This window comes from Oncorhynchus mykiss, chromosome 2 (assembly GCF_013265735.2).
Source record: "Oncorhynchus mykiss isolate Arlee chromosome 2, USDA_OmykA_1.1, whole genome shotgun sequence".
Taxonomy (NCBI): Eukaryota; Metazoa; Chordata; class Actinopteri; order Salmoniformes; family Salmonidae; genus Oncorhynchus; species Oncorhynchus mykiss.
This window is the reverse complement of record NC_048566.1, coordinates 75,230,214-75,257,881: the sequence shown is the minus strand read 5'-3', so window position 1 is coordinate 75,257,881 and position 27,668 is coordinate 75,230,214. Positions and strand designations below refer to the sequence as shown.

Below are 27,668 nucleotides of genomic sequence, written 5' to 3'. Positions count from 1 at the left end.
ACAGATGAATTACACTGAGGTATTACAACAATCATTCTGATTAAAGAAAGAAGAAGGTGATGCACTATATTTCTCCAAAAGCATCTTAGATACAACATTTGCATGCACAAATATCCCATTATGTAAAGGGTGTTATCACAGTTTGCAGGCCTTTAGAGTGTGTGGTTGAAGAATGTCCCATTGGTACCAGGTCATTCTGAGTGAGAACCCCTGTACTATGGTTTTAGCATGATGTATCATCAGTTAGGGAGTCCAGTAGTGACACACTCACATGATCAGTATGAGAAAATAAATATCAACTCATGCTGGCATAATGAATCCCAAGCCTTGAAGAATATCAGTGAAAATCTCTGCCACGGGCAGACTCACTGTAACTAATGGTTGGTCATAGTTGCATAATGCCCTATTAGTATATCAGAGAATCTGAGGAGCATTATTGCGTTTTGAAAAACGTATTGTTATCAGTGTGCTAGAGAGCACAAGAACATCATATCATAGCTTTGTCGTTGTATTAGACAGCCATGGTCATTGCATGTCTGTCAGTACCTTATGATGTTAAACCAAACACTGATAGGTGGCAGAGATAAGTGATTAGAATGGCATACAGTGACATTCATCATGAAGCAGACATTACAAGCCAGTGCTGCACAGTACATCCATGTAACTGCATGATTAGAGTTATTTACTAACCTGTCAGCGGCAGTACAGTTGACTCTGTGTCAAGGCTCCTAACACAGTGGAATGGCTGTGAGAGACTCTCAGTTGTTCTCGCAGAGCGATAGGAAGAGTTGTCCTCTCCCCTCACCTCATCTTTAGCAGTATCGTGACCTTGCTCCGCGCAGCTGAAAGATAATACCATGTTTGTCCTGATCTGTGACCCGCTGTTTGATCTCTCCAGCATGAACTATTATTAAATCATTATTGAAGTATTACTTGTGGGAACAGGGGACCTCAAACAGTAAGCGGTTCTTTTATGTCCATCTGCTGTGCCAAGTTGCATGTCCATAAACTACTCTCCTGTTGAACGAACAGCTAATCAATAGACCATAACAATACTATACGTTTATTGTGAATACATCATATTTGCACAAGAATCACAACCATGTTATATAAACATTATAGCTCCTTTTTTCAGTTTCTTTTTTTTCTTTTCTTTTTTTACAGTAAATATCATTATTGTACAAATGTATACAAAATTGAATCAGGCTAGTCAAGTTACACAAAAGAGTAAGTCATGTATTAAAGCACAATCAAGGATTTCCCCAGGGACCTGCCTGTACCAGGGCTACATAATGTTCTTGGTGTTATACACACGTCAACACGTGACTCCGATAAACAGGCATGATCCTGAACGCCAAACCATTTAGTCACACGATGGCCATGGCAGAAAGGACAACACTGGCAGCGATAGGCCCCGATGTAAAAACGACATAACATGAGCTGTTAGTTCTTCATTTTGGGTTAGGGTTACAGTGCTGCTTTTTTGTAATGTGTAGTTTACAATGAACTTAACTTTTGGTAAGGTTGGGATAAGAGTGGGGTAAGACTTGAAACTGTCTGTGGTTCAGGTCTGTGGTAACAGTGCCTGTACCATGGTCCTCTCCATCATGGCCAAACAGTGACATATCCATGGTTTGAGGAGCGTCCAACATCGAACAGACTCATCCCGTCACATTGCAGCATTCTGACACCGCGCTTTCAGCGTCTCGTTGACAGCACTTAGAGAGCAACACAAAGAAGAAACAAGCAGTAGAAGAAGACGGAAAAGAAACAGTCTTTATACTGTATATGCTGATATCATTCTCCAGTTGTCTGCTCACCAGGGCATGTGATACAAACTCCTGTTGTCTTCTGGAAAGCTTTTCTGTCTTTCACTTTGCTGAAATCCTGAGTCTGGGGATCCAGAGGAAACTAACTTCAGGAGCACATTGTTCTACAGAGGTGGGTTCAAGTCTGTCTGGCAGTCTGAAGGTGAATGAGACTGACACCCAGGCTAGATAGATACCAGCTAGTTATGTAAAATAAGAAACACATCTCTGAGCTACTGCTCCTGCTCTACTACTACACATAGCATACTGTACGGCGTGCAACTGGGACACATTGGGACATCATTCCAATGACTCCCCATCAAAGATTAACTCTGGATATATGAATGGGATGTTGACGCTACATAGGCACTAGGAATCTGATGCATCAAATGAAGCTATACTGTATATGTATCTATAAAGACCTGGGTCAAATAGATAGTGTATCACTTGAGTTGCACTAGATTTCACTTTCCCGGTGCAATGGAACCAATGGAATAGTCCCAAAAGTACAACCATGCTCACTCAGCAAGTGAACCTAAATGAAGCACACCAAAAGTATTTAGAAAGTATTTGGCTCAGGTTGGTACCATGGCCATAACGATATTAAAGTATGATTTGACCATGTTATCAGAGTCTCTTTCATGGGCCAACTATCCCCATTACTCTAATGAGCTTTATTTGGTGTCATAGTTAGTGTTGTCCAGCTCTCTGTTGAGTGAACCCTACTCTAGTCTACTGCATCTATTTACTCGCTCCTGGTTGACCTGGAACATTTGGATTATTGAGAACTTTGCTGTCCATTTCAGTTACAGCGTTTGTTGTCTTCATCATGATCTTTTTCTACATATAATAAATATAACAATAATACAAACAACTAGGCATACACAAATCATTTGCTGTCAGTGAAAAATAATATGTTGGCATGAAAGGACAGCCACTCAACCTCCCTCAGACTCAAACCAATACATAGATACTACAGAATTAAAGGGTTTGGTTAGCTCTTACTGTTGCACCATAGAATATAATAGAATAGAATAGAATATCTCAGGCAATTGAAACATGGTAGAGAAGAGAAGTGAGCGATGAGAGAGAGCACCCTTTGGCATTGGAGAACGATCGGAGAACAGGAGAGTGACTCCTCTTCCATACTGGCAGTGAGTTAACACATCAGTGACTACGTTCAGAGGATGGAGCGTCAGAAAACAGTCCAATGTAAAACACTGTCTAAGTGAGATGTGAGTGTGTATGTGTGTGTGTGTGCATTTGTGTGTTTGTGTAGGGGTCATGAGTCTCGGGAGCCAGTGAGGAGCCACAGCAGCAGTAGTTGGAGCCCCAACAAGGGCCAGAGGGAGGGGCTTAGAGAGGTCCCGCCCCCACAGTCAGAATCATCCTCCTGTTGGACACAACAAACGGTAATCAGACAGGCAGCCAATGAGATAATTCAAACCAGATTATGTGGCAAATAACAGATTAAACACATATTACAAGGCTGCGTTCAGGAGAGTGCAACATTATTGAAATCTCGGTGTGTGTGTGTGTCCTCCTGTTTGATGCCAGTGTTCAGGATATCTGTCAAAATATGTCCCCACGTGTCAGACATACGCAACACCAACACAGGCTCTCCTCAGGGATGTGTTTTGTCCCCACTCCTGTACATCTTGTACACTAATAGTTGTACTAGTTCCCATCCTGACAGACACCTCGTTAAGTTCGCTGATGACACTGCCTTGATCAGCCTGTTGCATGATGACGAGGAACACTATGGCCCGGTCCTAAATGACTTTGTAGAGTGGTGTGAGGAATCACACTTGGTCCTCAATACCAATAAGACCAAAGAGATGTGCATAGACTTCAGGAAGCGTACAACACCTACCCCTGCAACATCTATCAGAGGTCAGAACATAGAGATTGCAGAGGAATACAAATATCTGGGTGTCCTCTTGGACAATAAGCTTCAGTGGAGTAAATGTACAGACCTGATCTACAAAAAGAGCCAACAGAGACTGTACTTTCTAAAACAAGTTGGGATCATTTAATATACTGTACTATACTGACTCTGTTTTACAAAGTATTTTAACTTTTTGAATTGTTTGTTGGTTTGGCAATGTCACTGACAGCCAGAGAAATATGCTGAGAAGGATTATCACCGCAGCAAGCAAGGTACTTGGAGTCAGACAGACAGGCCTGGATGAGATCTTCAAGGTCAGGACCCTCCGTAAGGCTCAAAAAATCATTTTAGACCCAAGTCACCCCCTGTACCTGGACTTTGAACTACTCCCCTCTGGGTGCAGGTATAGGGCATCCCTCAGCAGGAAGAACACAACTAGACAATCATTTGTGTCAGGTGTGATATCCCTCCTAAATAGCTTGGGCTAATGTTCCTATCGATCTAGAAAGGACAACAGGCTAGTCTCTTTTTATTGGTATGCAACTGTTATGTTTGTGTGTGTGTGTGTGTGTGTGTGTCGTACAGTACAGCACATCGTCAAAGGTAGGAAACCCATCTGTTGTTTCCTCAATGTACTCTAGAGGGAATATAGATTGCAGAGGAACTTCCATCGTTCAGTTGGGGAAGAGGGCTTTGTCCTACATTCACTCTCCGAAGAGGATCTACATCCGCTGTATAATACCTGTACCCTCCATTCCCAGGCCAGCCTAAACATCGCTCCCGGCCTGTGTGTGTGTGTCAGGTCTATTATGGGCAGTACGAAGACTGTGTGTCAGAATAGGCAAGGGAAATACTGTGGGGTATGTTAAATATTTACATGAGTGATGTCAGTATTTTTCAGAGCAGGAAATGATGTCACATTCACAGTAGCAGCCTTCTCACCATCAATCACATTCCATCCACATCAACATGACTTAACAGTACACTATTCACCTGGTGTAGAATTACATGATCAAGTGGTAGATGCCTTTCTTTTGCTCTGGGTTTATCCAAGTGTGTTTATGCATTTGATGGAAGTATTAGAAGCCACGTAGTAATTGATACCACATAGCTAGTAGTGGCTATGTGTCAGGTCTGATTATTGGAAGGGTTCAGGTCAGTTAGTAGTTGATGTGTGTAAGGCCTGACTATCAACAGTGGTGGAGTGACATGTCTCAGTTCAGTTTGTATTGAAGGACACTGACCCTGGGCCCAGCATCAACACCTGCAGCAACAGGAGGAGGGGGACGGGACTCAGACCAGAGACACCGCTGATTGGACACAGGGGCTCGTCCTACCATTTCAAACAAGAGCCAATGGAGATGCAAAATGAAGGATGGAAATTGGAAGTAGAAAAAGACACAAGGAGAAAGAAAAAATTTAAAAGATGAGAATGAAGATTTCATGCAAAAACACTAAATGACAGTTACTGTAGTGCCAATTAATGAAAGTCAGTTTAAAGGGTGAGATAATGCAGGATGATATAACTTAATGAAATATGTCAGAAAGATGAGAGAATGAACATGAGAAGACCTGTCATGCAAGCAACCAGTTGATTTGATGGAACAAAAAAGATCCCTGAGAGCAAAATGTAAAACAGATAAACAAATTCATGCAATGAATGAAGAACATTCAAACCAAGAGATAGAGAAAGAGAACTTACGTCTATGTTGTTGTCGAAACACACGTCAGGTCCTTTCCTGTATCTGGGGTTCTGAGCCAGCTCACAGGGGTCTGGACCCTGGGCTGCACACACACACACACTAAGGAAATACTAACATACTCACACCTCCTATTAGTACAATACTCCCACTCTGATCTTAAATACTGACACGTCCTGGTCAAACATACTGTAGATCTCTAACATCTCACACCTTTAACACTCCACCTTACAAACTCAGACATATCACCCTGTCTGTGGCAGAGTATTATCCTTTAACATTCCACCTTACAAACTCAGACATATCACCCTGTCTGTGGCAGAGTATAATCCTTTAACACGCTCCCTTACAAACTCAGACATATCACCCTGTCTGTGGCAGAGTATTATCCTTTAACACGCTCCCTTACAAACTCAGACATATCACCCTGTCTGTGGCAGAGTATAATCCTTTAACACGCTCCCTTACAAACTCAGACATATCACCCTGTCTGTGGCAGAGTATTATCCTTTAACACTCTCCCTTACAAACTCAGACATATCACCCTGTCTGTGGCAGAGTATAATCCTTTAACACGCTCCCTTACAAACTCAGACATATCACCCTGTCTGTGGCAGAGTATAATCCTTTAACACGCTCCCTTACAAACTCAGACATATCACCCTGTCTGTGGCAGAGTATTATCCTTTAACACTCTCCCTTACAAACTCAGACATATCACCCTGTCTGTGGCAGAGTATAATCCTTTAACACGCTCCCTTACAAACTCAGACATATCACCCTGTCTGTGGCAGAGTATTATCATTTAACACGCTCCCTTACAAACTCAGACATATCACCCTGTCTGTGGCAGAGTATAATCCTTTAACACGCTCCCTTACAAACTCAGACATATCACCCTGTCTGTGGCAGAGTATTATCATTTAACAACTCCATTCGTCATGATTGAACATGACACTGTGATTGGACAGACTCTCTTGCTGATAAATAGTGTGCAATACAGGGAGTGTGTACATTTTATAGCTTAACTCGCTGTATGTGTGAGTGTGTGTGTGTGTGTGTTTAGTCCTCATTATCAGCATATTGAGTCGTAATAAACTACAGGCCTCTGGTTTGACCCCCCTCTGAACTCTGACGATGACACTTTTACTGTTATACCAGCAGGAAGCTAAATCCCCAGACACATATGTCTCGTACACACACACACGCACACACACACGCACACACACAGTGATTCAAAGTGATCCCAACGTGGGCTCCAGATGTTCCATTCAGATACATAGCTCCATATGAATTTAGACTTGACAAAACATGACTCGAGTTTTTCACTCCAGCAGTAATACTAACTAAATGAATGCAACTGTACTACCATCTGTCCTGCTGATGGATGATGTAGTTATATGTGAGGGTACTTCTTATCTACAGCCATGTGGCTTCAATACACAGGCTAATGGTAGCAACATGTAGATAGATACAGTGCTGCTGAGCTTCTGTTACCGTTTGTCAAATGTAGAGGTTTGTATGTGTGTGTGGGCGTACGTGTCAAAGGATACAGGGTTGCTCAGCTTGTCTTAGTGGTCTGGGGTCACAAGACAGACAGGTGGCCTTGGCATCAGTGATCAGAAACACCAGGTTAGTGTGGGGCAGCTTCTCAGCTCGATACATCCTGAAACACACACACACAGTGTTATAGTAAGATACTTAGCATTATACATCATGAAAGGATGAGAGGAGAGGTGAGAGAGAGAGGGGGAGAGGAAAGGAAGAGAGGAGATGAGAGGTGAGGGAGAGGAGAGAGAGAGAACACTTCCCTTCCATTGGAATGTTATTTTATTCTTTCAATGGAATTCAGCATTATTCAAAGACAGAAGGAAAAGGCTCCACTAGATTTCAACCCAAAAACAAATGGAAACACTCCCAACAGACTAACAAAGCTTACACACAAAATGCTCTTATCTGCCTCAGATTTTTGCCCTGCTAGTGGAAAGGTCTAGCTAGGCGCAACAACGGCTCAGCAGCGGAGTGGTGGGCCACACAAGCTCACAGAACGGGATCACCGAGTGCTGAAGTGTGTAGCGCCCAAAAATCATCTGTCCTCGGATGTAACACTCACTACCGAGTTCCAAACTGCCTCTGGAAGCAATGGCAGCACAATAACTGTTCGTCAGGAGCTTCATGAAATGGGTTTCCCTGGCCGAGCAGGCACACACAAGCCTAAGATCACCATGCGCAATGCCAAGCATCGGCTGGAGTTGTGTAAAGTTCACCGCCATTGAACTGGAAAAGTGGAAAAGCGTTCTCTGGATTGATGAATCACTCTTCACCATCTGGCAGTCCGATGGATGAATCTGGGTTTGGCGGTTGCAGAAGAACGCTACCTGCCTAAGGAATAATGGTCTGGGGCTGTTTTTCATGGTTCGGGAAAGGCCCCTTAGTCCCAGTGAAGGGAAATCTTTATGATACAGCATACAATGAGATTCTAGGCCAGCCTTTCCTAAAGTATGGGTCGCGACCCAAGGTGGGTTGTGGACCTGCACAGAGCTCCTTTGTGGCAACAGTTTGGTGAAGGCCCTTTCCTGTTTCAGCATGACAATGCCCCCGTGCACAAAGCGAGGTCCATATAGAAACTTGACTGGCCTACACATATGAATTGGAAAGCAGACTGTGAGCTAGGACTAATCACTCCAACATCAGTGCCCAACCTCACTAATGCTCTTGTGGCTGAATGGAAGCAAGTCCCCGCAACAATGTTCCAACATCTAGTGAAAAGCCTTCCCAGAAGAGTGGAGGCAGTTATAGCAGGAAAGGGGGGGACCAACTCCATAATAATGCCTATGATTTTGGAATGAGATGTTCGACGAGCAGGTGTCCACATACCTTTGGTCATGTGGTGTATATGTGGTTCAGATGAACAAACAGCAATTAATAAATCACACACATACTACAGGGCAGTGGAGCAACCGCCTCCTCTCGTCTGTGGAATAGCTCTTTCTTTATGGTGCTCGTTAAAGTTTACATGTCTTTAGTCATTAATATTGAGGAGAAAAACGTCCGTCGCATGGGGCTCATATACCCACTGCAGTTCTACCACATTCAGCCCTCACACCACATGTGAGTTGCAGCACAAAAACAGGGGAAAAGGTTGGGAGAGCGCTCTCAGCAAACATTGTTTCCCACTGTGTCCAGCTTCTGACAGATCAATGTAATGTGTCTGATCAGAGCCCAGCCGACAGCAGCTGCCTGGACAGAGCTGGAAAACACAGAGGAAGGCAGGAAACTGACCCCATTCTGCATCTACAATTATCCAGGAAGGAGAATCTCCCTTTTCACACACACACACACGCACACACACACACACACACACACACACACACACACACACACACACACACACGCGCACACACACACACACACACACACACACACACACACCTGGAGCAGTTTCCACAGTCAAGGACTCCCGAGTAGGATCTCTCTTTGTTGTCGAAGAAGTACTGAGTCTGCTCTGTGATACAACTCTCCTTAAACATGTTAGCTGACATGTCATCATCTGAGTCCACTAGAGAGAGAGAGAGAGAGAGAGAGAGAGAGAGATACAGAGAAAGAGATAGAGAATCCACTACTGTCACCATACGCAACCCAAACCACAAATCAACAAACAAGCAAACAAAACAGGTCTGTGCTCCTCCACATAACTACTCCAAAGCCCAAGGATATTTACACTATATTAACAGCCCATTTAAGCGGCAATTTACAATTGACTGTTGTATAATCACATAATTACATCCAATATACTGTACCCTAACACTCACCTGCCTCTACGAAGCTGGGAAATATGAGACCGTAGAAGACTTGCTGCATTATCGACCTAGAGAGACAAACAAACACATTACTGTTGGTCTAAACAGCAGACCATACCTAAACAGTAGTTACAGTAACCAGCCCATTTACTCACCAGGTAGCAGTGGAGGCCCACCAACCTATACTCAGCATGTCTGCTATAGTGGGCTGGAGAGTGAAGAGGAGAGCAGCACTGAGTGCACATTTCACAACATAAGGACAAAATATATGCATACACAGTGCATTCAAAAAGTATTCAGACCCCTTCATTTTTTCCACAATTTGTTACGTTACAGCCTTTTCTAAAAATGATTTTACACACAATACCCCATAATGACAAAGCGAAAACAGTTGTCAAAGTTTTTTAGGTTTTACAAATAAGAAACAGAAATAGCTTATTTGCATAAATATTCAGACCCTTTGCTATGAGACTCGAAATTGAGCTCAGGTGCATCCTGTTTCCATTGATCATCCATGAGATGTTTCTACAACTTGATTGGAGTCCACCTGTGGTAAATTCAATTGTTTGGACATGATTTGGAAAGGCACACACCTGTCTATATAAGGTTCCACAGTTGACAGTGCATGTCAGAGCAAAAACCAAGCCATACGGTTGAAGTAATTGTCCGTAGAGCTCCGTGACAGGATGGTGTCGAGGCACAGATCTGGGGAAGGTTACCAAAACATGTCTGCAGCATTGAAGGTCCCCAAGAACACAGTGGCCTCCATCATTCTGAAATGGAAGAAGTTTGGAACCACCAAGACTCTTCATAGAGCTGGCCGCACGGCTAAACTGAGCAATCGGGGGAGAAGGGCTTTGGTCTGGGAAGTGACCAAGAACATGATGGTCACTCTGACCGAGCTCCAGAGTTACTCTGTGGAGATGGGAGAATGGAGCAAAGTACAAATATATCCTTAATGAAAACCTGCTGCAGAGTGCTCAGGACCTCAGACTGGTGCAAAGGTTCACCTTCCAACAGGACAATGACCCTAAGCATTCAGCCATGACAATGCATGAGTGGCTTCGGGACAAGTCTCTGAATGTCCTTGAGTAGCCCAGCCAGAGCCCGGACTTCAACCCAATCGAACATCTCTGGAGAGACCTGAAAATAGCTGTGCAGCGACGCTCCCCATCCAACCTGACAGAGCTTGAGAGGATCTGCAGAGAAGAATGGGGAGAAGGTCCCCAAATACAGGTGTGCCAAGCTTATAGAGTCATACCCAAGAAGACTTGAGGCTGTAATCGCTGCCAAAGGTGCTTCAACAAAGTACTGAGTAAAGGGTCTGAATACTTATGTAAATGTGATATTTCCCCCTTTTTTATAGGTTTGTCGTGATGGGGTATTGTGTGTAGATTGATGAGGGGAAAAAACGATGTAATACATAGTTGAATAAGCCTGTAGCGTAAGTGAAGGGGTCTGAATACTTTCTGAATGCACTGTATGTAACAGAAGAGGTAACCAAAGCAAGATAATGCATTTATGCATGTGTGTGTGCTGTGTGTGCTGTGTGTGTGTGTCTCTCACCACATAGACAGATCGTGGCCCTGCAGCAGCCTTGCTGTCTCTCTCAGGATCGCAGACTGACTGGTAGTCGTAGGTCTTGTTGAAGGAGTACAGAGACGTGTTGACCAGACTGATCATCACGACTGGGTCTACCTCCCCAAAGAACTGACCAATCTGTATTCAGGGAACAGAGAGAGCTGCGTTCAACTACCACACCTACACATTTATTCATAAAGAACTGACCTATCGATACACACAGAAAACAAGGTTGTACTCAAGACACCCAACAGAGAACTAGAGGAGCATTCAACAACCAAATACGCAAACTGGATGCCTGCTCTATGCATTAGAAAGCCTTGATCCAAAATGAATGGGGAGGATTGAACTAACTAATCCAATTTAACTCAGTAGAGCCAAAACATGCCTTTCACTTGGATTGAAGCCTGCAGGATTCTCCTAAGGAGTATAGTAGGATATAGTAGGATATATATATAGGATATAAGGAGTATAGTAGGATATAGTAGGATATATATAGGATATAAGGAGTATAGTAGGATATAGTAGGATATATATAGGATATAAGGAGTATAGTAGGATATAGTAGGATATATATAGGATATAAGGAGTATAGTAGGATATACAACGCAGATTCAGCATGACTTTAGACCACATGAAATGTATGAAAACATCTGTCCAACTTTGATACAGGGGTGAACAGGGGTGAACTCTCTCTTTAATAGGGGTTAGCATAACAGAGTGGGAACCTCTCCCTTTCTTTCTCTCTCTCTCTGATACTGTTCCAGAGACTAACCCTTTACTCTGCTGGAGAAGCAGACTTCTGTACTACAGGAGCTTTTAAACCGACTCTAACAGGACACAATGGGCTCAGAACGATGCCATACCCATGTCATAATCATGTCATTAGGCGTATATATGACCTATTTGAGTGAGTGATGGATTGGAGTCATCCTGGTCAGATGGAGCAGGGATGGAGAGAGGAGCAGGAGAAGAGATCTGGTGGCCAGCCAAACCAATGAAAACCTTTTAGTACTCATTCCAACGGGAGTGTCTTGGCTTTAAGACATTGGATTTATGTCCTACTAACTTCAGGATACTGTAAATGCCATAGAGCCATTTTCATTCAGATCTGTGCTTTAGATACTTGTTTGTTGTCATGCCAAATATGATATGGCATTCGGTATTAATGAGTGTTAGAGAAGCAGAGGACAATACAAGAAAATCATATCTTATCATGATAGTCAGAGGGGTTGGCTAAAAGCACATCCAGATCAGTTCAACAGATTCCATAAGGGCCAGTTTCCTGGAGACAGATTAAAGCAAACATACATCTCTCTGACAGAACAAGCTGATTGGTTGATGGAGACTCACCTGAGTGATATACTCATCCTGATTGGACATCAGCAGGAAGCCGCCATCATCCAGGATGACACAGTCAACGTGCTGCAGAGAGAGAGAGAACATCAGTCAGTATAGAACATTATCAACATTTCAAAATATTTGTCATAAGTAAGATAAGCCATAGTACCTTATTATTCTTCAGACAGCCACAGATTTCATCCTTGCACTGCAAACACATCAGAACACACACCACCATGTATGAAGGGTAACTTGTTGAGCAAACACATCAGAACACACACCACCATGTATGAAGGGTAACTTGTTGACAATAACTTGTTGAGCAAACACATCAGAACACACACCACCATGTATGAAGGGTAATTTGTTGAGCAAACACATCAGAACACACACCACCATGTATGAAGGGTAACTTGTTGAGCAAACACATCAGAACACACACCACCATGTATGAAGGGTAACTTGTTGACAATAACTTGTTGAGCAAACACATCAGAACACACACCACCATGTATGAAGGGCAACTTGTTGAGCAAACACATCAGAACACACACCACCATGTATGAAGGGCAACTTGTTGAGCAAACACATCAGAACACACACCACCATGTATGAAGGGCAACTTGTTGAGCAAACAAAATACAAGTGATAGTTTCTTAACTATGGGGAAAAGTGTTTCTCTTACGTTGGCTTTGATGGTGGCGTTCATGAAGTTGTTCATCCAGGCGGAGACGTTCAGTTTCACCCCCACCACTACAAGACATATTCAGAAATACTTTTTTATAGCCCTTTAGAGAATGATCTATGGATGGTTCATCTCATTCTCCAAGCTGTCAGTTTTACTTCAGAAGTACCCACTGCAACAACTAAGCACCCGGCTAAGGGGATGGGGACAGTATTGTCCACTCACCAGCTGGTTTGAGGTTGACTCCATCTATGTTGAGGTCTACAGCCTTGCTCACCAGAATACCTGACTCATAGCCTGACTCCCTGCTCTCTGCAGCAGAGAGAGAGTGAGGGAGAGCAGAGGAAAGAGTGTCAACACATTCACATACAGTGACACTTGTTTGACAATGACAGTAATTGTGTGAGGCTTGGTAAGAATAATGCCTGATGAATATAATCTTTGTTTGTTTGGTCTGATGTAACTGGACAAATGGCCTTAAATTATGTGTGGCTTGGCAGTATGAGTACATACTGCAGTATAGTATGAGTGAAAAACGGAATCTTATACTGAGGGGAGACAAGGATTCTTTAACTCAGAGATCTGGTCTATAGAGTACTGTAATACTACAGGGACATACATAGAGGTGGAGTCAAAAGTAGCAGAGAGAGAGAGAGAGCTAAAGAAAGAAGTACATGAAAAAATTGTGAGTGGAGAGAGGAGGAGAGAGGGGAGAGAAAGGGGAGGGATGGAAGAGGGGGATGGAGAGAAGAGGGGGACGGATGGAATAGGGGCATGGAGAGAAGAGGGGGACAGATGGAAGAGGGGGATGGAGAGAAGAGGGGGACGGATGGAACAGGGCGATGGAAAGAAGAGGGGGACGGATGGAAGAGGGGGATGGAGAGAAGAGGGGGACGGATGGAAGAGGGGGATGGAGAGAAGAGAGGGACGGATTGAAGAGGGGGGCAGATGGAAGAGGGGGATAGAGAGACAGATGAGAGGAAGCAGAGAGAGGGGGGACTAGAGGGCCTCTCATCTCAGATCTCAGCCAGTAGAGAAAGCCGTTCGTCCCCAGAGAGAGGTTTGCTGACAGACCACATTGAAGAGAAGACACCGTTGGGTCCCTGTGTGTGTGTGTGTGTCTCTGTGTGTGTGTGTGTGTGTGTGTGTGTGTGTCAACCCACTGTTGAAGTATGGAGCGGTGAAAATATAGATGTTGTTATCCAGAGTCCTCTTGTAGAAACTTGAGTCATAGGTCTCAGCATTCTCTGTCCACTCCTCTCCAGCACTGAAACACACACAAACACATGCTCACGCATACATTTTTAAGACACAGATGTCTAAAAGATTTTACTCAGATACAAGGCTACACTTTGATCAAAACAACAGTCACACCCAACACACTGGACGAATGACATGGGATTGGCCCAGAGATAAAGAAAACATATGTATGTTTTTTATGAATGTATTTTGTACATATTTTCTTTACATGCAATAATAAATCAATTCAAGCCAGTCATAAAAAGCTCTATACAAAGTTGTTTTCTAACTGGTGATGTGCAAGTTAAATTGCATGTTAGATATATAAATATAAGATAAACCTTTTTACTAAGATCACCTGCCTAAATTCAGACATGAATAACAACCAATGAATAACAACCATTAACAACCTTTCCTTAGTAAATAAATCACAGAAAAAAAAACTACAATTATAGCTACAAACCTAGTACAAACTGCTGCACTCTAACAATCAACAAGACTGATTCCCATTTGACAGCTAGATGATATACACTGTAATGATAAAAATCTTCAGACAGAGAAGAGATAAAGAAAGAGAAAGAGAGAGACAAAGAGAGAGACAAAGATCCAAAGAGAGACAAAGACAGAAAGAGAGAGAGCAACAGAAAGAGAGAGACAATGAGAGAGACAGAAAGAGAGACAGAGAGAGAGCTACAGACAGAAAGAGAGAGACAATGAGAGAGACAGAGAGAAAGACAGAGAGACAGAAAGAGAGAGAGACAGAGAGAGAGACAGAGAGAAAGACAGAAAGAGAGAGACAGAGAGAAAGACAGAGAGAGACAGAGAGAGAGACAGAGCGAGACAGAGAGAGAGACAGAGAGAAAGAGAGAGACAGAGAGAGAGACAGAGACAGAAAGAGAGACAGAAAGAGAGACAGAAAGAGAGACAGAGAGAGAGACAGAGAGAGACAGAGAGAGCGAGACAGAGAGAGAGAGACAGAAAGAGAGACAGAGAGAAGTAGACAGAGAGGAATAGAAAGAGTCCATCTGTACTGAGCACATCACCAGTGTATGTGAACTATGTTCTAGGCTGGACTAATGGGCTGTAGGTGATTTGGGAGAACCGACTCTCCATGAAATGTGAAATGATCCAGCAGAGCAGGTAGGGAAGTAAAACAGTATCATATCCAGGCCAAACCAATATACACTTTAAAATAGCTTTGTGCATTAGCCAACTCCTACCTGTATTAATCCCCTGTCATGGCTTCTTACAATAGGAGTGGGCCACAGCACCTACAGTCTGGGATCGGGCTAATCTAAGTAACTCGGAAGGAGACATCTGAGCATACCTTCTGGGATAGACTCTGGTGATCCCTCCATCAGTGGCTACAAACCTGGCCAGAATCCCACCCCTGGGAACAGAAAGAACACACAGGTATCAATCACAGTTCAATTGATGAGGTAAAGAAGTAAATCGAACTCGACCAAAACAATGGAATTGCCATGGAAACTCGTGGGGGAAATGGCAGTAGGGGGAAAGATCCCGAATCTCCTCATTGCCCCCCAGCAAAATTAGCCTACATTTAGGCTATTGTTAATATAGCGCATTCGAAAAGTATTCAGACCCCTTCACCTTTTCCATATTTTGTTACGTTACAGCCTTATTCTAAAATGGATTGCATTTATTTTTTCCCTCATCAATCTACACAAAATACCCCATAATGACAAAGTGAAAACAGTGTTTTAGAAAATGTTGCAAATCTATAAAAAAAAACGGAAATATAACATTTATATAAGTAATCAGACCCTTTGCTATGAGACTCAAAATTGAGCTTAGGTTCATCCTGCTTCCATTGATCATCCTTGAGATGTTTCTACAACTTGATTGGAGTCCATATGTGTTAAATTCAATTGATTGAACATGATTTGGAAAGGCACACACCTGTCTATATAAGGTCCCGCAGTTGACAGTGCATGTCAGTGCAAAAACCAAGCCATGAGGTCAAAGGAATTGTCCGTCGAGCTCCAAGACAGGATTGTGTCGTGGCACAGATCTGGGGAAGAGTAACAAAAAATGTATGCAGCATTGAAGGTCCCCAAGAACACAGTGGCCTCCATCATTCTGAAATGGAAGAATTTTGGAACCACCAAGACTCTTCATAGAGCTGGCCGCACGGCTAAACTGAGCAATCGGGGGAGAAGGGCTTTGGTCTGGGAAGTGACCAAGAACATGATGGTCACTCTGACCGAGCTCCAGAGTTACTCTGTGGAGATGAGAGAGCGGAGCAAAGTACAGAGGGATCCTTGATGAAAACCTGCTCCAAAGTACTCAGGACCTCAGACTGGGGCGAAGGTTCACCTTCCAACAGGACAACGACCCTAAGCATACAGCCATGACAACGCATTCTGACAAAGCTCCAGAGTTCCTCTGTGGAGATTGGAGAACCTTCCAGAAGGACAACCATCTCTGCAGCACTCCACCAATCAGGCCTTTATGGTAGAGCGGCCAGACGGAAGCCACTCCTCAGTAAAAGGCACATGACAGTCCGCTTTCAGTTTGCCAAAAGGCACCTAAAGGACTTTGACCATGAGAAACAAGATTCTCTGATCTGATGAAACCAAGATTGAACTCTTTGGCCGGAATGCCGAGCGTTACGTCTGGAGGAAAAATGGCACCATCCCTTCAGTGAAGCATGGTGGTGGCAGCGTCATGCTGTGGGGATGTTTTTCAGCAGCAGGGACTGGGAGACTAGTCAGGATCTAGGGAAAGATGAACAGAGAAAGGTACAGAGAGATCCTTAATGAAAACCTGCTCCATAGTGCTCAGGACCTCAGACTGGGATAAGGGTTCACCTACCAACAGGACAACAACCCTAAGCACACAGCCAAGACAACACAGGAGTGGCTTCGGGACAAGTCTCTGAATGTCCTTGAGTGGCCCAGCCAGAGCCCGTACTTGAACATCTCTGGAGAGACCTGAAAATAGCTGTGCAGCGATACTCATCCATCCAAACTGACAGAGCTTGTGAGGATCTGCAGAGAAGAATGGTAGAAACTCCCCAAATACAGGTGTGCCACGCTTGCAAAGACATACCCAAGAGGACTCGAGTCTGTAATCACTGCCAAAGGTGCTTCAACATAGTGCTGAGTAAATGATCTGAATACCTTTGTAAATGTGATATTTCAGTTTTTATAATTTTCATAAATTTGCAAAAAATTTGAAAATCTGTTTTTATTTTGTCATTCTGGGGTATTGTGTGTAGATTGATGAGGAAAAAAACTGCAATTTAGTCAATTTTTGAATAAGGCTGTAACATAATAAAATGTGGAAAAAGGAAAGGAGTCTGAATACTTTCCGAATGCACTGTATGTGTATTTCACACTATATTGAGGTAAAATTACTATGATGCTTGTATGGATGCCAACCTCAACACGTTCATGTCATCTGAACCAATCAATTGCATTTACAGTTATAATTGACTGACTACCACCATTGATTTCTGTATGCTAGCTATACTAACGGGAGTTAGCATTTAGCAGTCACTTCTAAACCTGAAAAGGGACAACTTCTAAATGTTATGCAGCGAAAACAGCCAAATATCCAAATAACACTTAAGTAACCACATTGTGGGTTTGTTACAATACATACTGTAAATTATGACGGATATGTTAAAACGGATTTGTTAAAATCAGATTTGTTGAATGTGAGCCAATCTGGTCAATGGAAGCATCGCCTCATTTACCACATCTATAACAGAGGCTCAGGGACCATCTAGACTAATCACAGAGGCATGAGCTAAATATTCCACTGTCTTTGAAGCCCACCTCGCTCTCCCAGGAGAAATCACTAGTCCATCTGAACAGTGTGTGTCTTGGAGAGCCCTACAAAGAGGCCTACACATCACTGTGTCCAGAACATTTGAAAATAAATTGTTGTATTCCCTGAGAGTCACTTCTCTTTATGTCCTAATTCTTTGAGGTCTTTATTCAGTAAATTGTTCCTGTTTATGTGAGCATGTATGTGTATGGCGTGATGAATGCATGTTGAGGTAATTACTGTGGTGTCTTCAGAACACACCATGTCTTGGCATAGCTGGTCCTGTGTCTTTCTTTGATCATATTTTACTGGTAAAACACAGACAAGACTCTCATAGCAACAGACATTAGCAAATAGCTGCCTGGTGTTTCTCCAATAAGACATCAACAAGACGGGGAGTCAACTAACTGTCTATATGACTCATGTAACTGACTCAATGTGTACATGTAGATGATGCCCTGATGGCGGTCAGTGTGTGTGTGTGTGTGTGTGTGTGTGTGTGTGTGTGTGTGTGTGTGTGTGTGTGTGTGTGTGTGTGTGTGCGCGTGTGTGTGGCACTCACAATGACTGCTCCTTCCACAGTTTGACCAGATCAGCAGTCAACCCAGCGTCCAACAGCAGCCTACTGACCAGAGTCACATTACCTAGACAGGAAGACATTGTTACTGAAGTATCTTCCACAGTAAACCCCTTGGTAAACTGCAAGGATGACACATAGGAGTTTAGATGGCTTGAGCTTGCTTAGACAACACAGAGGACATTGCAATCCATTAGCTTAAGAATTTGTTCTTAACTGACTTGCCTAGTTAAATAAAGGTCAAATAAAGTCATAAAATAAAAAAGCTGACACCGAGGACATTGATAGGATCTCCAGTAGCTGATACCCATTAGATGATGACACTATAGAGGTTCTGAGTCACACAGTAGCATGACAACATCAGGTTCTAGAAGCTCAGTCGATCAGGATGATATCAGACTACACTAATCCAATGCCTACCGCATTAGATAAGGTTGATGTCATTCCTGGCCAGACCAGACTAATCAAACGCCTCTCTCGGACCTTCACAGGGCTATGGAACACCATACCCTCCTGACTCCCCCCACTAAACCCTCCCCCTGGGTGGGTATAATAGGTAGAGGAAATCCATCTGTGTGTGTGTGTGTGTGTGTGTGTGTGTGTGTGTGTGTGTGTGTGTGTGTGTGTGTGTGTGTGTGTGTGTGTGTGTGTGTGTGTGCATGCGTGGGTTGTATCTGCGCCTGCGAGTGTTAAACAGCCACAGTAACTTACATGGCTCTTCCAGTGTGTTCCTGTCTATGAACTGGTTGAAGTCCAGGAGGAACTGGGTGTTGTTGTCGTTGTCTTTCAAGCCTTTGCAGTACTCCCTACAGAAATAGCAGACGCTGTATATTAGATACATTACATCTCAAATTCAACATCCGTACAACATCAAACTCCTTCTATAACTTCTACCTAATTCTACACTGTGCTCCTCAATCCCAGTAACCAGATACTCCTAGTGAGTACACTTCAGGAGTAACAATGGTTCAAAATGGAGGTGGTGGAGGAGATTCAGATGTGCGGCTGTAGCCACTCACCTTGGGGCGATGAAGGTGTATCCCAGCTCATCAAACATCTCCAGCTGCAGAGTGTCCATGGCTGAAGAGAATAGAGAGGCATCTTTAGAACCTTACACACTCTGTAGAGCAGGATTCATGGCCTATACAGCACACCAGACTGATCATTATGGAAATAAAGAACTGAAAGATGAATGAGTGAAACAAGACATGACAGAAAGAGAGAGAGACAATGACTATGGAGACAAACTCCCATCCATCTTTAAGCTTGGTAGTGCCACTAGTCTGTCAGCATGACTTTTCATGGCTGTTAGGCCAGTACACTCTGCTGACTGTCACTGACAGGCCTTATCTAAAACACTGCTGTCCATTAACTCACTGACAGGCCTTATCTAGAATACTGCTGTACATTAACTCACTGACAGGCCGTATCTAGAACACTGCTGTCCATTAACTCACTGACAGGCCTTATCTAAAACACTGCTGTCCATTAACTCACTGACAGGCCTTATCTAGAACACTGCTGTACATTAACTCACTGACAGGCCGTATCTAGAACACTGCTGTCCATTAATTCACTGAGTGGCCTTCTCTAGAACACTGCTGTCCATTAACTCACTGACATACCTTATCTAGAACACTGCTGTCCATTAACTCACTGTCAGGCCTTATCTCGAACACTGCTGTCCATTAACTCACTGTCAGGCCTTACTGATGTCCATTAACTCATTGACAGGCCTTATCTAGAACACTGCTGTCCATTAACTCACTAACAGACCTTATCTAGAACACTGCTGTCCATTAACTCACTGTCAGGCCTTATCTAGAACACTGCTGTCCATTAACTCACTGTCAGGCCTTATCTAGAACACTGCTGTCCATTAACTCACTGTCAGGCCTTACTGATGTCCATTAACTCATTGACAGGCCTTATCTAGAACACTGCTGTCCATTAACTCACTAACAGACCTTATCTAGAACACTGCTGTCAATTAACTCACTGGCAGGCCTTATCTAGAACACTGCTGTCCATTAACTCACTAACAGACCTTATCTAGAACACTGCTGTCCATTAACTCACTGTCAGGCCTTATCTAGAACACTGCTGTCCATTAACTCACTGTCAGGCCTTACTGATGTCCATTAAGTCAATGACAGGCCTTATCTAGAACACTGCTGTCCATTAACTCACTGACAGGCTTTATCTAGAACACTGCTGTACATTAACTCACTGAGAGGCCGTATCTAGAACTGTCCATTAACTCACTGACAGGCCTTTTCTAGAACACTGCTGTCCATTAATTCACTGACAGGCCTTCTCTAGAACACTGCTGTCCATTAACTCACTGACAGGCCTTATCTAGAACACTGCTGTCCATTAACTCACTGTCAGGCCTTATCTAGGACACTGTGGTCCATTAACTTACTGTCAGGCTTACTGATGTCCATTAACTCACTGACAGGCCTTATCTAGAACACTGCTGTCCATTAACTCACTGTCAGGCCTTACTGATGTCCATTAAGTCAATGACAGGCCTTATCTGAAACACTGCTGTCCATTAACTCACTGACAGGCCGTATCTAGAACACTGCTGTCCATTAACTCGATGTCAGGCCTTATCTAAAACACTGCTGTCCATTAACTCACTGGCAGGCCTTATCTAGAACACTGCTGTCCATTAACTCACTGTCAGGCCTTACTGATGTCCATTAAGTCACTGACAGGCCTTATCTAGAACACTGCTGTCCATTAACTCACTGTCAGGCCTTATCTAGAACACTGCTGTCCATTAACTCACTGTCAGGCCTTATTTAAAACACTGCTGTCCATTAACTCACTGACAGGCCTCATCTAGAACACTGCTGTCCATTAACTCACTGTCAGGCCTTATCTAGAACACTGCTGTCCATTAACTCACTGACAGGCCTTATCTAAAACACTGCTGTCCATTAACTCACTGACAGGCCTTATCTAGAACACTGCTGTCCATTAACTCACTGTCAGGCCTTACTGAGTTCCATTAAGTCACTGACAGGCCTTATCTAGAACACTGCTGTCCATTAACTCACTGTCAGGCCTTACTGATGTCCATTAAGTCACTGACAGGCCTTATCTAGAACACTGCTGTCCATTTACTCATTGACAGGCCTTATCTAGAACACTGATGTCCATTAACTCACTGTCAGGCCTTACTGATGTCCATTAGGTCAATGACAGGCCTTATCTAGAACACTGCTGTCCATTAACTCATTGACAGGCCTTATCTAAAACACTGCTGTACATTAACTCACTGACAGGCCGTATCTAGAACACTGCTGTCCATTACCTCACTGACAGGCCTTATCTAAAACACTGCTGTCCATTAACTCACTGACAGGCCTTATCTAGAACACTGCTGTACATTAACTCATTGACAGGCCTTATCTAGAACACTGATGTCCATTAACTCACTGTCAGGCCTTATCTCGAACACTGCTGTCCATTAACTCACTGTCAGGCCTTATCTAGAACACTGCTGTCCATTAACTCACTGTCAGGCCTTATCTCGAACACTGCTGTCCATTAACTCACTGTCAGGCCTTACTGATGTCCATTAACTCATTGACAGGCCTTATCTAGAACACTGCTGTCCATTAACTCACTAACAGACCTTATCTAGAACACTGCTGTCCATTAACTCACTGTCAGGCCTTATCTAGAACACTGCTGTCCATTAACTCACTGTCAGGCCTTATCTAGAACACTGCTGTCCATTAACTCACTGTCAGGCCTTACTGATGTCCATTAACTCATTGACAGGCCTTATCTAGAACACTGCTGTCCATTAACTCACTAACAGACCTTATCTAGAACACTGCTGTCAATTAACTCACTGGCAGGCCTTATCTAGAACACTGCTGTCCATTAACTCACTAACAGACCTTATCTAGAACACTGCTGTCCATTAACTCACTGTCAGGCCTTATCTAGAACACTGCTGTCCATTAACTCACTGTCAGGCCTTACTGATGTCCATTAAGTCAATGACAGGCCTTATCTAGAACACTGCTGTCCATTAACTCACTGACAGGCTTTATCTAGAACACTGCTGTACATTAACTCACTGAGAGGCCGTATCTAGAACTGTCCATTAACTCACTGACAGGCCTTTTCTAGAACACTGCTGTCCATTAATTCACTGACAGGCCTTCTCTAGAACATTGCTGTCCATTAACTCACTGACAGGCCTTATCTAGAACACTGCTGTCCATTAACTCACTGTCAGGCCTTATCTAGGACACTGTGGTCCATTAACTTACTGTCAGGCTTACTGATGTCCATTAACTCACTGACAGGCCTTATCTAGAACACTGCTGTCCATTAACTCACTGTCAGGCCTTACTGATGTCCATTAAGTCAATGACAGGCCTTATCTGAAACACTGCTGTCCATTAACTCACTGACAGGCCGTATCTAGAACACTGCTGTCCATTAACTCGATGTCAGGCCTTATCTAAAACACTGCTGTCCATTAACTCACTGGCAGGCCTTATCTAGAACACTGCTGTCCATTAACTCACTGTCAGGCCTTACTGATGTCCATTAAGTCACTGACAGGCCTTATCTAGAACACTGCTGTCCATTAACTCACTGTCAGGCCTTATCTAGAACACTGCTGTCCATTAACTCACTGTCAGGCCTTATTTAAAACACTGCTGTCCATTAACTCACTGACAGGCCTCATCTAGAACACTGCTGTCCATTAACTCACTGTCAGGCCTTATCTAGAACACTGCTGTCCATTAACTCACTGACAGGCCTTATCTAAAACACTGCTGTCCATTAACTCACTGACAGGCCTTATCTAGAACACTGCTGTCCATTAACTCACTGTCAGGCCTTACTGAGTTCCATTAAGTCACTGACAGGCCTTATCTAGAACACTGCTGTCCATTAACTCACTGTCAGGCCTTACTGATGTCCATTAAGTCAATGACAGGCCTTATCTAGAACACTGCTGTCCATTAACTCACTGTCAGGCCTTACTGATGTCCATTAAGTCACTGACAGGCCTTATCTAGAACACTGCTGTCCACTTACTCATTGACAGGCCTTATCTAGAACACTGATGTCCATTAACTCACTGTCAGGCCTTACTGATGTCCATTAGGTCAATGACAGGCCTTATCTAGAACACTGCTGTCCATTAACTCATTGACAGGCCTTATCTAAAACACTGCTGTACATTAACTCACTGACAGGCCGTATCTAGAACACTGCTGTCCATTACCTCACTGACAGGCCTTATCTAAAACACTGCTGTCCATTAACTCACTGACAGGCCTTATCTAGAACACTGCTGTACATTAACTCATTGACAGGCCTTATCTAGAACACTGATGTCCATTAACTCACTGTCAGGCCTTATCTCGAACACTGCTGTCCATTAACTCACTGTCAGGCCTTATCTAGAACACTGCTGTCCATTAACTCACTGTCAGGCCTTATCTAGAACACTGCTGTCCATTAACTCACTGTCAGGCCTTATCTAGAACACTGCTGTCCATTAACTCACTGTCAGGCCTTATCTAGAACACTGCTGTCCATTAACTCATTGTCAGGCCTTATCTAGAACACTGCTGTCCATTAACTCACTGTCAGGCCTTACTGATGTCCATTAAGTCAATGACAGGCCTTATCTAGAACACTGCTGTCCATTAACTCATTGACAGGCCTTATCTAGAACACTGCTGTCCATTAATTCACTGACAGGCCTTATCTAGAACACTGCTGTCCATTAACTCACTAACAGACCTTATCTAGAACACTGCTGTCCATTAACTCACTGGCAGGCCTTACTGATGTCCATTAACTCACTGACAGACCTTATCTAGAACACTGATGTCCATTAAGTCACTGTCAGGCCTTACTGATGTCCATTAAGTCAATGACAGGCCTTATCTAGAACACTGCTGTCCATTAACTCACTGTCAGGCCTCATCTAGAACACTGCTGTCCATTAACTCATTGACAGGCCTTATCTAGAACACTGCTGTCCATTAACTCACTGACAGACCTTATCTAGAACACTGCTGTCCATTAACTCACTGTCAGGCCTTATCTAGAACACTGCTGTCCATTAACTCATTGACAGGCCTTATCTAGCACATTGCTGTCCATTAACTCACTGTCAGGCCTCATCTAGAACACTGCTGTCCATTAACTCACTGAGAGGCCTTATCTAAAACACTGCTGTCCATTAACTCACTAACAGGCCTTATCTAGAACACTGCTGTCCATTAACTCATTGACAGGCATTATCTAGAACACTGCTGTCCATTAACTCACTGACAGACCTTATCTAGAACACTGCTGTCCATTAACACACTGACAGGCCTTATCTAGGACACTGCGGTCCATTAACTTACTGTCAGGCTTACTGATGTCCATTAACTCACTGACAGGCCTTATCTAGAACACTGCTGTCCATTATTTCACTGTCAGGCCTTATCTAGAACACTGCTGTCCATTAAATCACTGACAGACCTTATCTAGAAAACTTCTGTCCATTAACTCACTGTCAGGCCTCATCTAGAACACTGCTGTCCATTAACTCACTGAGAGGCCTTATCTAAAACACTGCTGTCCATTAACTCACTGACAGGCCTTACTGATGTCCATTAACTCACTGACAGGCCTTATGTAGAACACTGCTGTCCATTAACTCACTGACAGGCCTTACTGATGTCCATTAACTCACTAACAGACCTTATCTAGAACACTGCTGTCCATTAACTCACTGTCAGGCCTTATCTAGAACACTGCTGTCCATTAACTCACTGTCAGGCCTTATCTAGAACACTGCTGTCCATTAACTCACTGTCAGGCCTTACTGATGTCCATTAACTCATTGACAGGCCTTATCTAGAACACTGCTGTCCATTAACTCACTAACAGACCTTATCTAGAACACTGCTGTCAATTAACTCACTGGCAGGCCTTATCTAGAACACTGCTGTCCATTAACTCACTAACAGACCTTATCTAGAACACTGCTGTCCATTAACTCACTGTCAGGCCTTATCTAGAACACTGCTGTCCATTAACTCACTGTCAGGCCTTACTGATGTCCATTAAGTCAATGACAGGCCTTATCTAGAACACTGCTGTCCATTAACTCACTGACAGGCTTTATCTAGAACACTGCTGTACATTAACTCACTGAGAGGCCGTATCTAGAACTGTCCATTAACTCACTGACAGGCCTTTTCTAGAACACTGCTGTCCATTAATTCACTGACAGGCCTTCTCTAGAACACTGCTGTCCATTAACTCACTGACAGGCCTTATCTAGAACACTGCTGTCCATTAACTCACTGTCAGGCCTTATCTAGGACACTGTGGTCCATTAACTTACTGTCAGGCTTACTGATGTCCATTAACTCACTGACAGGCCTTATCTAGAACACTGCTGTCCATTAACTCACTGTCAGGCCTTACTGATGTCCATTAAGTCAATGACAGGCCTTATCTGAAACACTGCTGTCCATTAACTCACTGACAGGCCGTATCTAGAACACTGCTGTCCATTAACTCGATGTCAGGCCTTATCTAAAACACTGCTGTCCATTAACTCACTGGCAGGCCTTATCTAGAACACTGCTGTCCATTAACTCACTGTCAGGCCTTACTGATGTCCATTAAGTCACTGACAGGCCTTATCTAGAACACTGCTGTCCATTAACTCACTGTCAGGCCTTATCTAGAACACTGCTGTCCATTAACTCACTGTCAGGCCTTATTTAAAACACTGCTGTCCATTAACTCACTGACAGGCCTCATCTAGAACACTGCTGTCCATTAACTCACTGTCAGGCCTTATCTAGAACACTGCTGTCCATTAACTCACTGACAGGCCTTATCTAAAACACTGCTGTCCATTAACTCACTGACAGGCCTTATCTAGAACACTGCTGTCCATTAACTCACTGTCAGGCCTTACTGAGTTCCATTAAGTCACTGACAGGCCTTATCTAGAACACTGCTGTCCATTAACTCACTGTCAGGCCTTACTGATGTCCATTAAGTCAATGACAGGCCTTATCTAGAACACTGCTGTCCATTAACTCACTGTCAGGCCTTACTGATGTCCATTAAGTCACTGACAGGCCTTATCTAGAACACTGCTGTCCATTTACTCATTGACAGGCCTTATCTAGAACACTGATGTCCATTAACTCACTGTCAGGCCTTACTGATGTCCATTAGGTCAATGACAGGCCTTATCTAGAACACTGCTGTCCATTAACTCATTGACAGGCCTTATCTAAAACACTGCTGTACATTAACTCACTGACAGGCCGTATCTAGAACACTGCTGTCCATTACCTCACTGACAGGCCTTATCTAAAACACTGCTGTCCATTAACTCACTGACAGGCCTTATCTAGAACACTGCTGTACATTAACTCATTGACAGGCCTTATCTAGAACACTGATGTCCATTAACTCACTGTCAGGCCTTATCTCGAACACTGCTGTCCATTAACTCACTGTCAGGCCTTATCTAGAACACTGCTGTCCATTAACTCACTGTCAGGCCTTATCTAGAACACTGCTGTCCATTAACTCACTGTCAGGCCTTATCTAGAACACTGCTGTCCATTAACTCACTGTCAGGCCTTATCTAGAACACTGCTGTCCATTAACTCATTGTCAGGCCTTATCTAGAACACTGCTGTCCATTAACTCACTGTCAGGCCTTACTGATGTCCATTAAGTCAATGACAGGCCTTATCTAGAACACTGCTGTCCATTAACTCATTGACAGGCCTTATCTAGAACACTGCTGTCCATTAATTCACTGACAGGCCTTATCTAGAACACTGCTGTCCATTAACTCACTAACAGACCTTATCTAGAACACTGCTGTCCATTAACTCACTGGCAGGCCTTACTGATGTCCATTAACTCACTGACAGACCTTATCTAGAACACTGATGTCCATTAAGTCACTGTCAGGCCTTACTGATGTCCATTAAGTCAATGACAGGCCTTATCTAGAACACTGCTGTCCATTAACTCACTGTCAGGCCTCATCTAGAACACTGCTGTCCATTAACTCATTGACAGGCCTTATCTAGAACACTGCTGTCCATTAACTCACTGACAGACCTTATCTAGAACACTGCTGTCCATTAACTCACTGTCAGGCCTTATCTAGAACACTGCTGTCCATTAACTCATTGACAGGCCTTATCTAGCACACTGCTGTC

At 43.5% G+C, this 27,668-nt stretch overlaps 1 protein-coding gene across 7 annotated transcripts in view; it reads right to left on the bottom strand.

Annotated features, from left to right (window-relative positions):
• Positions 1–1,042: 1,042 nt before the first annotated feature.
• Positions 1,043–27,668, bottom strand: part of LOC110501950 (voltage-dependent calcium channel subunit alpha-2/delta-1) — a 114,838-nt gene continuing 88,212 nt past the window's right edge. For 4 of the 7 annotated variants that reach the window (XM_036955531.1, XM_036955521.1, XM_036955525.1 and 1 more), the window contains 17 exons: positions 19,434–19,494; positions 19,126–19,220; positions 18,400–18,481; positions 15,370–15,432; positions 13,967–14,070; positions 13,029–13,115; positions 12,804–12,871; positions 12,288–12,326; positions 12,131–12,202; positions 10,763–10,915; positions 9,352–9,404; positions 9,209–9,264; positions 8,829–8,955; positions 6,950–7,062; positions 5,399–5,481; positions 4,941–5,029; positions 1,043–3,201 (listed from right to left, as the gene is read on the bottom strand). In XM_036955531.1, coding sequence (XP_036811426.1) covers positions 3,165–3,201; positions 4,941–5,029; positions 5,399–5,481; positions 6,950–7,062; positions 8,829–8,955; positions 9,209–9,264; positions 9,352–9,404; positions 10,763–10,915; positions 12,131–12,202; positions 12,288–12,326; positions 12,804–12,871; positions 13,029–13,115; positions 13,967–14,070; positions 15,370–15,432; positions 18,400–18,481; positions 19,126–19,220; positions 19,434–19,494 — 1,382 coding nt within the window. In that variant the 3' untranslated portion in view covers positions 1,043–3,164. The remainder of the gene's footprint in view (positions 3,202–4,940; positions 5,030–5,398; positions 5,482–6,949; positions 7,063–8,828; positions 8,956–9,208; positions 9,265–9,351; positions 9,405–10,762; positions 10,916–12,130; positions 12,203–12,287; positions 12,327–12,803; positions 12,872–13,028; positions 13,116–13,966; positions 14,071–15,369; positions 15,433–18,399; positions 18,482–19,125; positions 19,221–19,433; positions 19,495–27,668) is intronic. The other 3 variants (XM_036955523.1, XM_036955534.1, XM_036955538.1) reach the window with 1 other exon arrangement.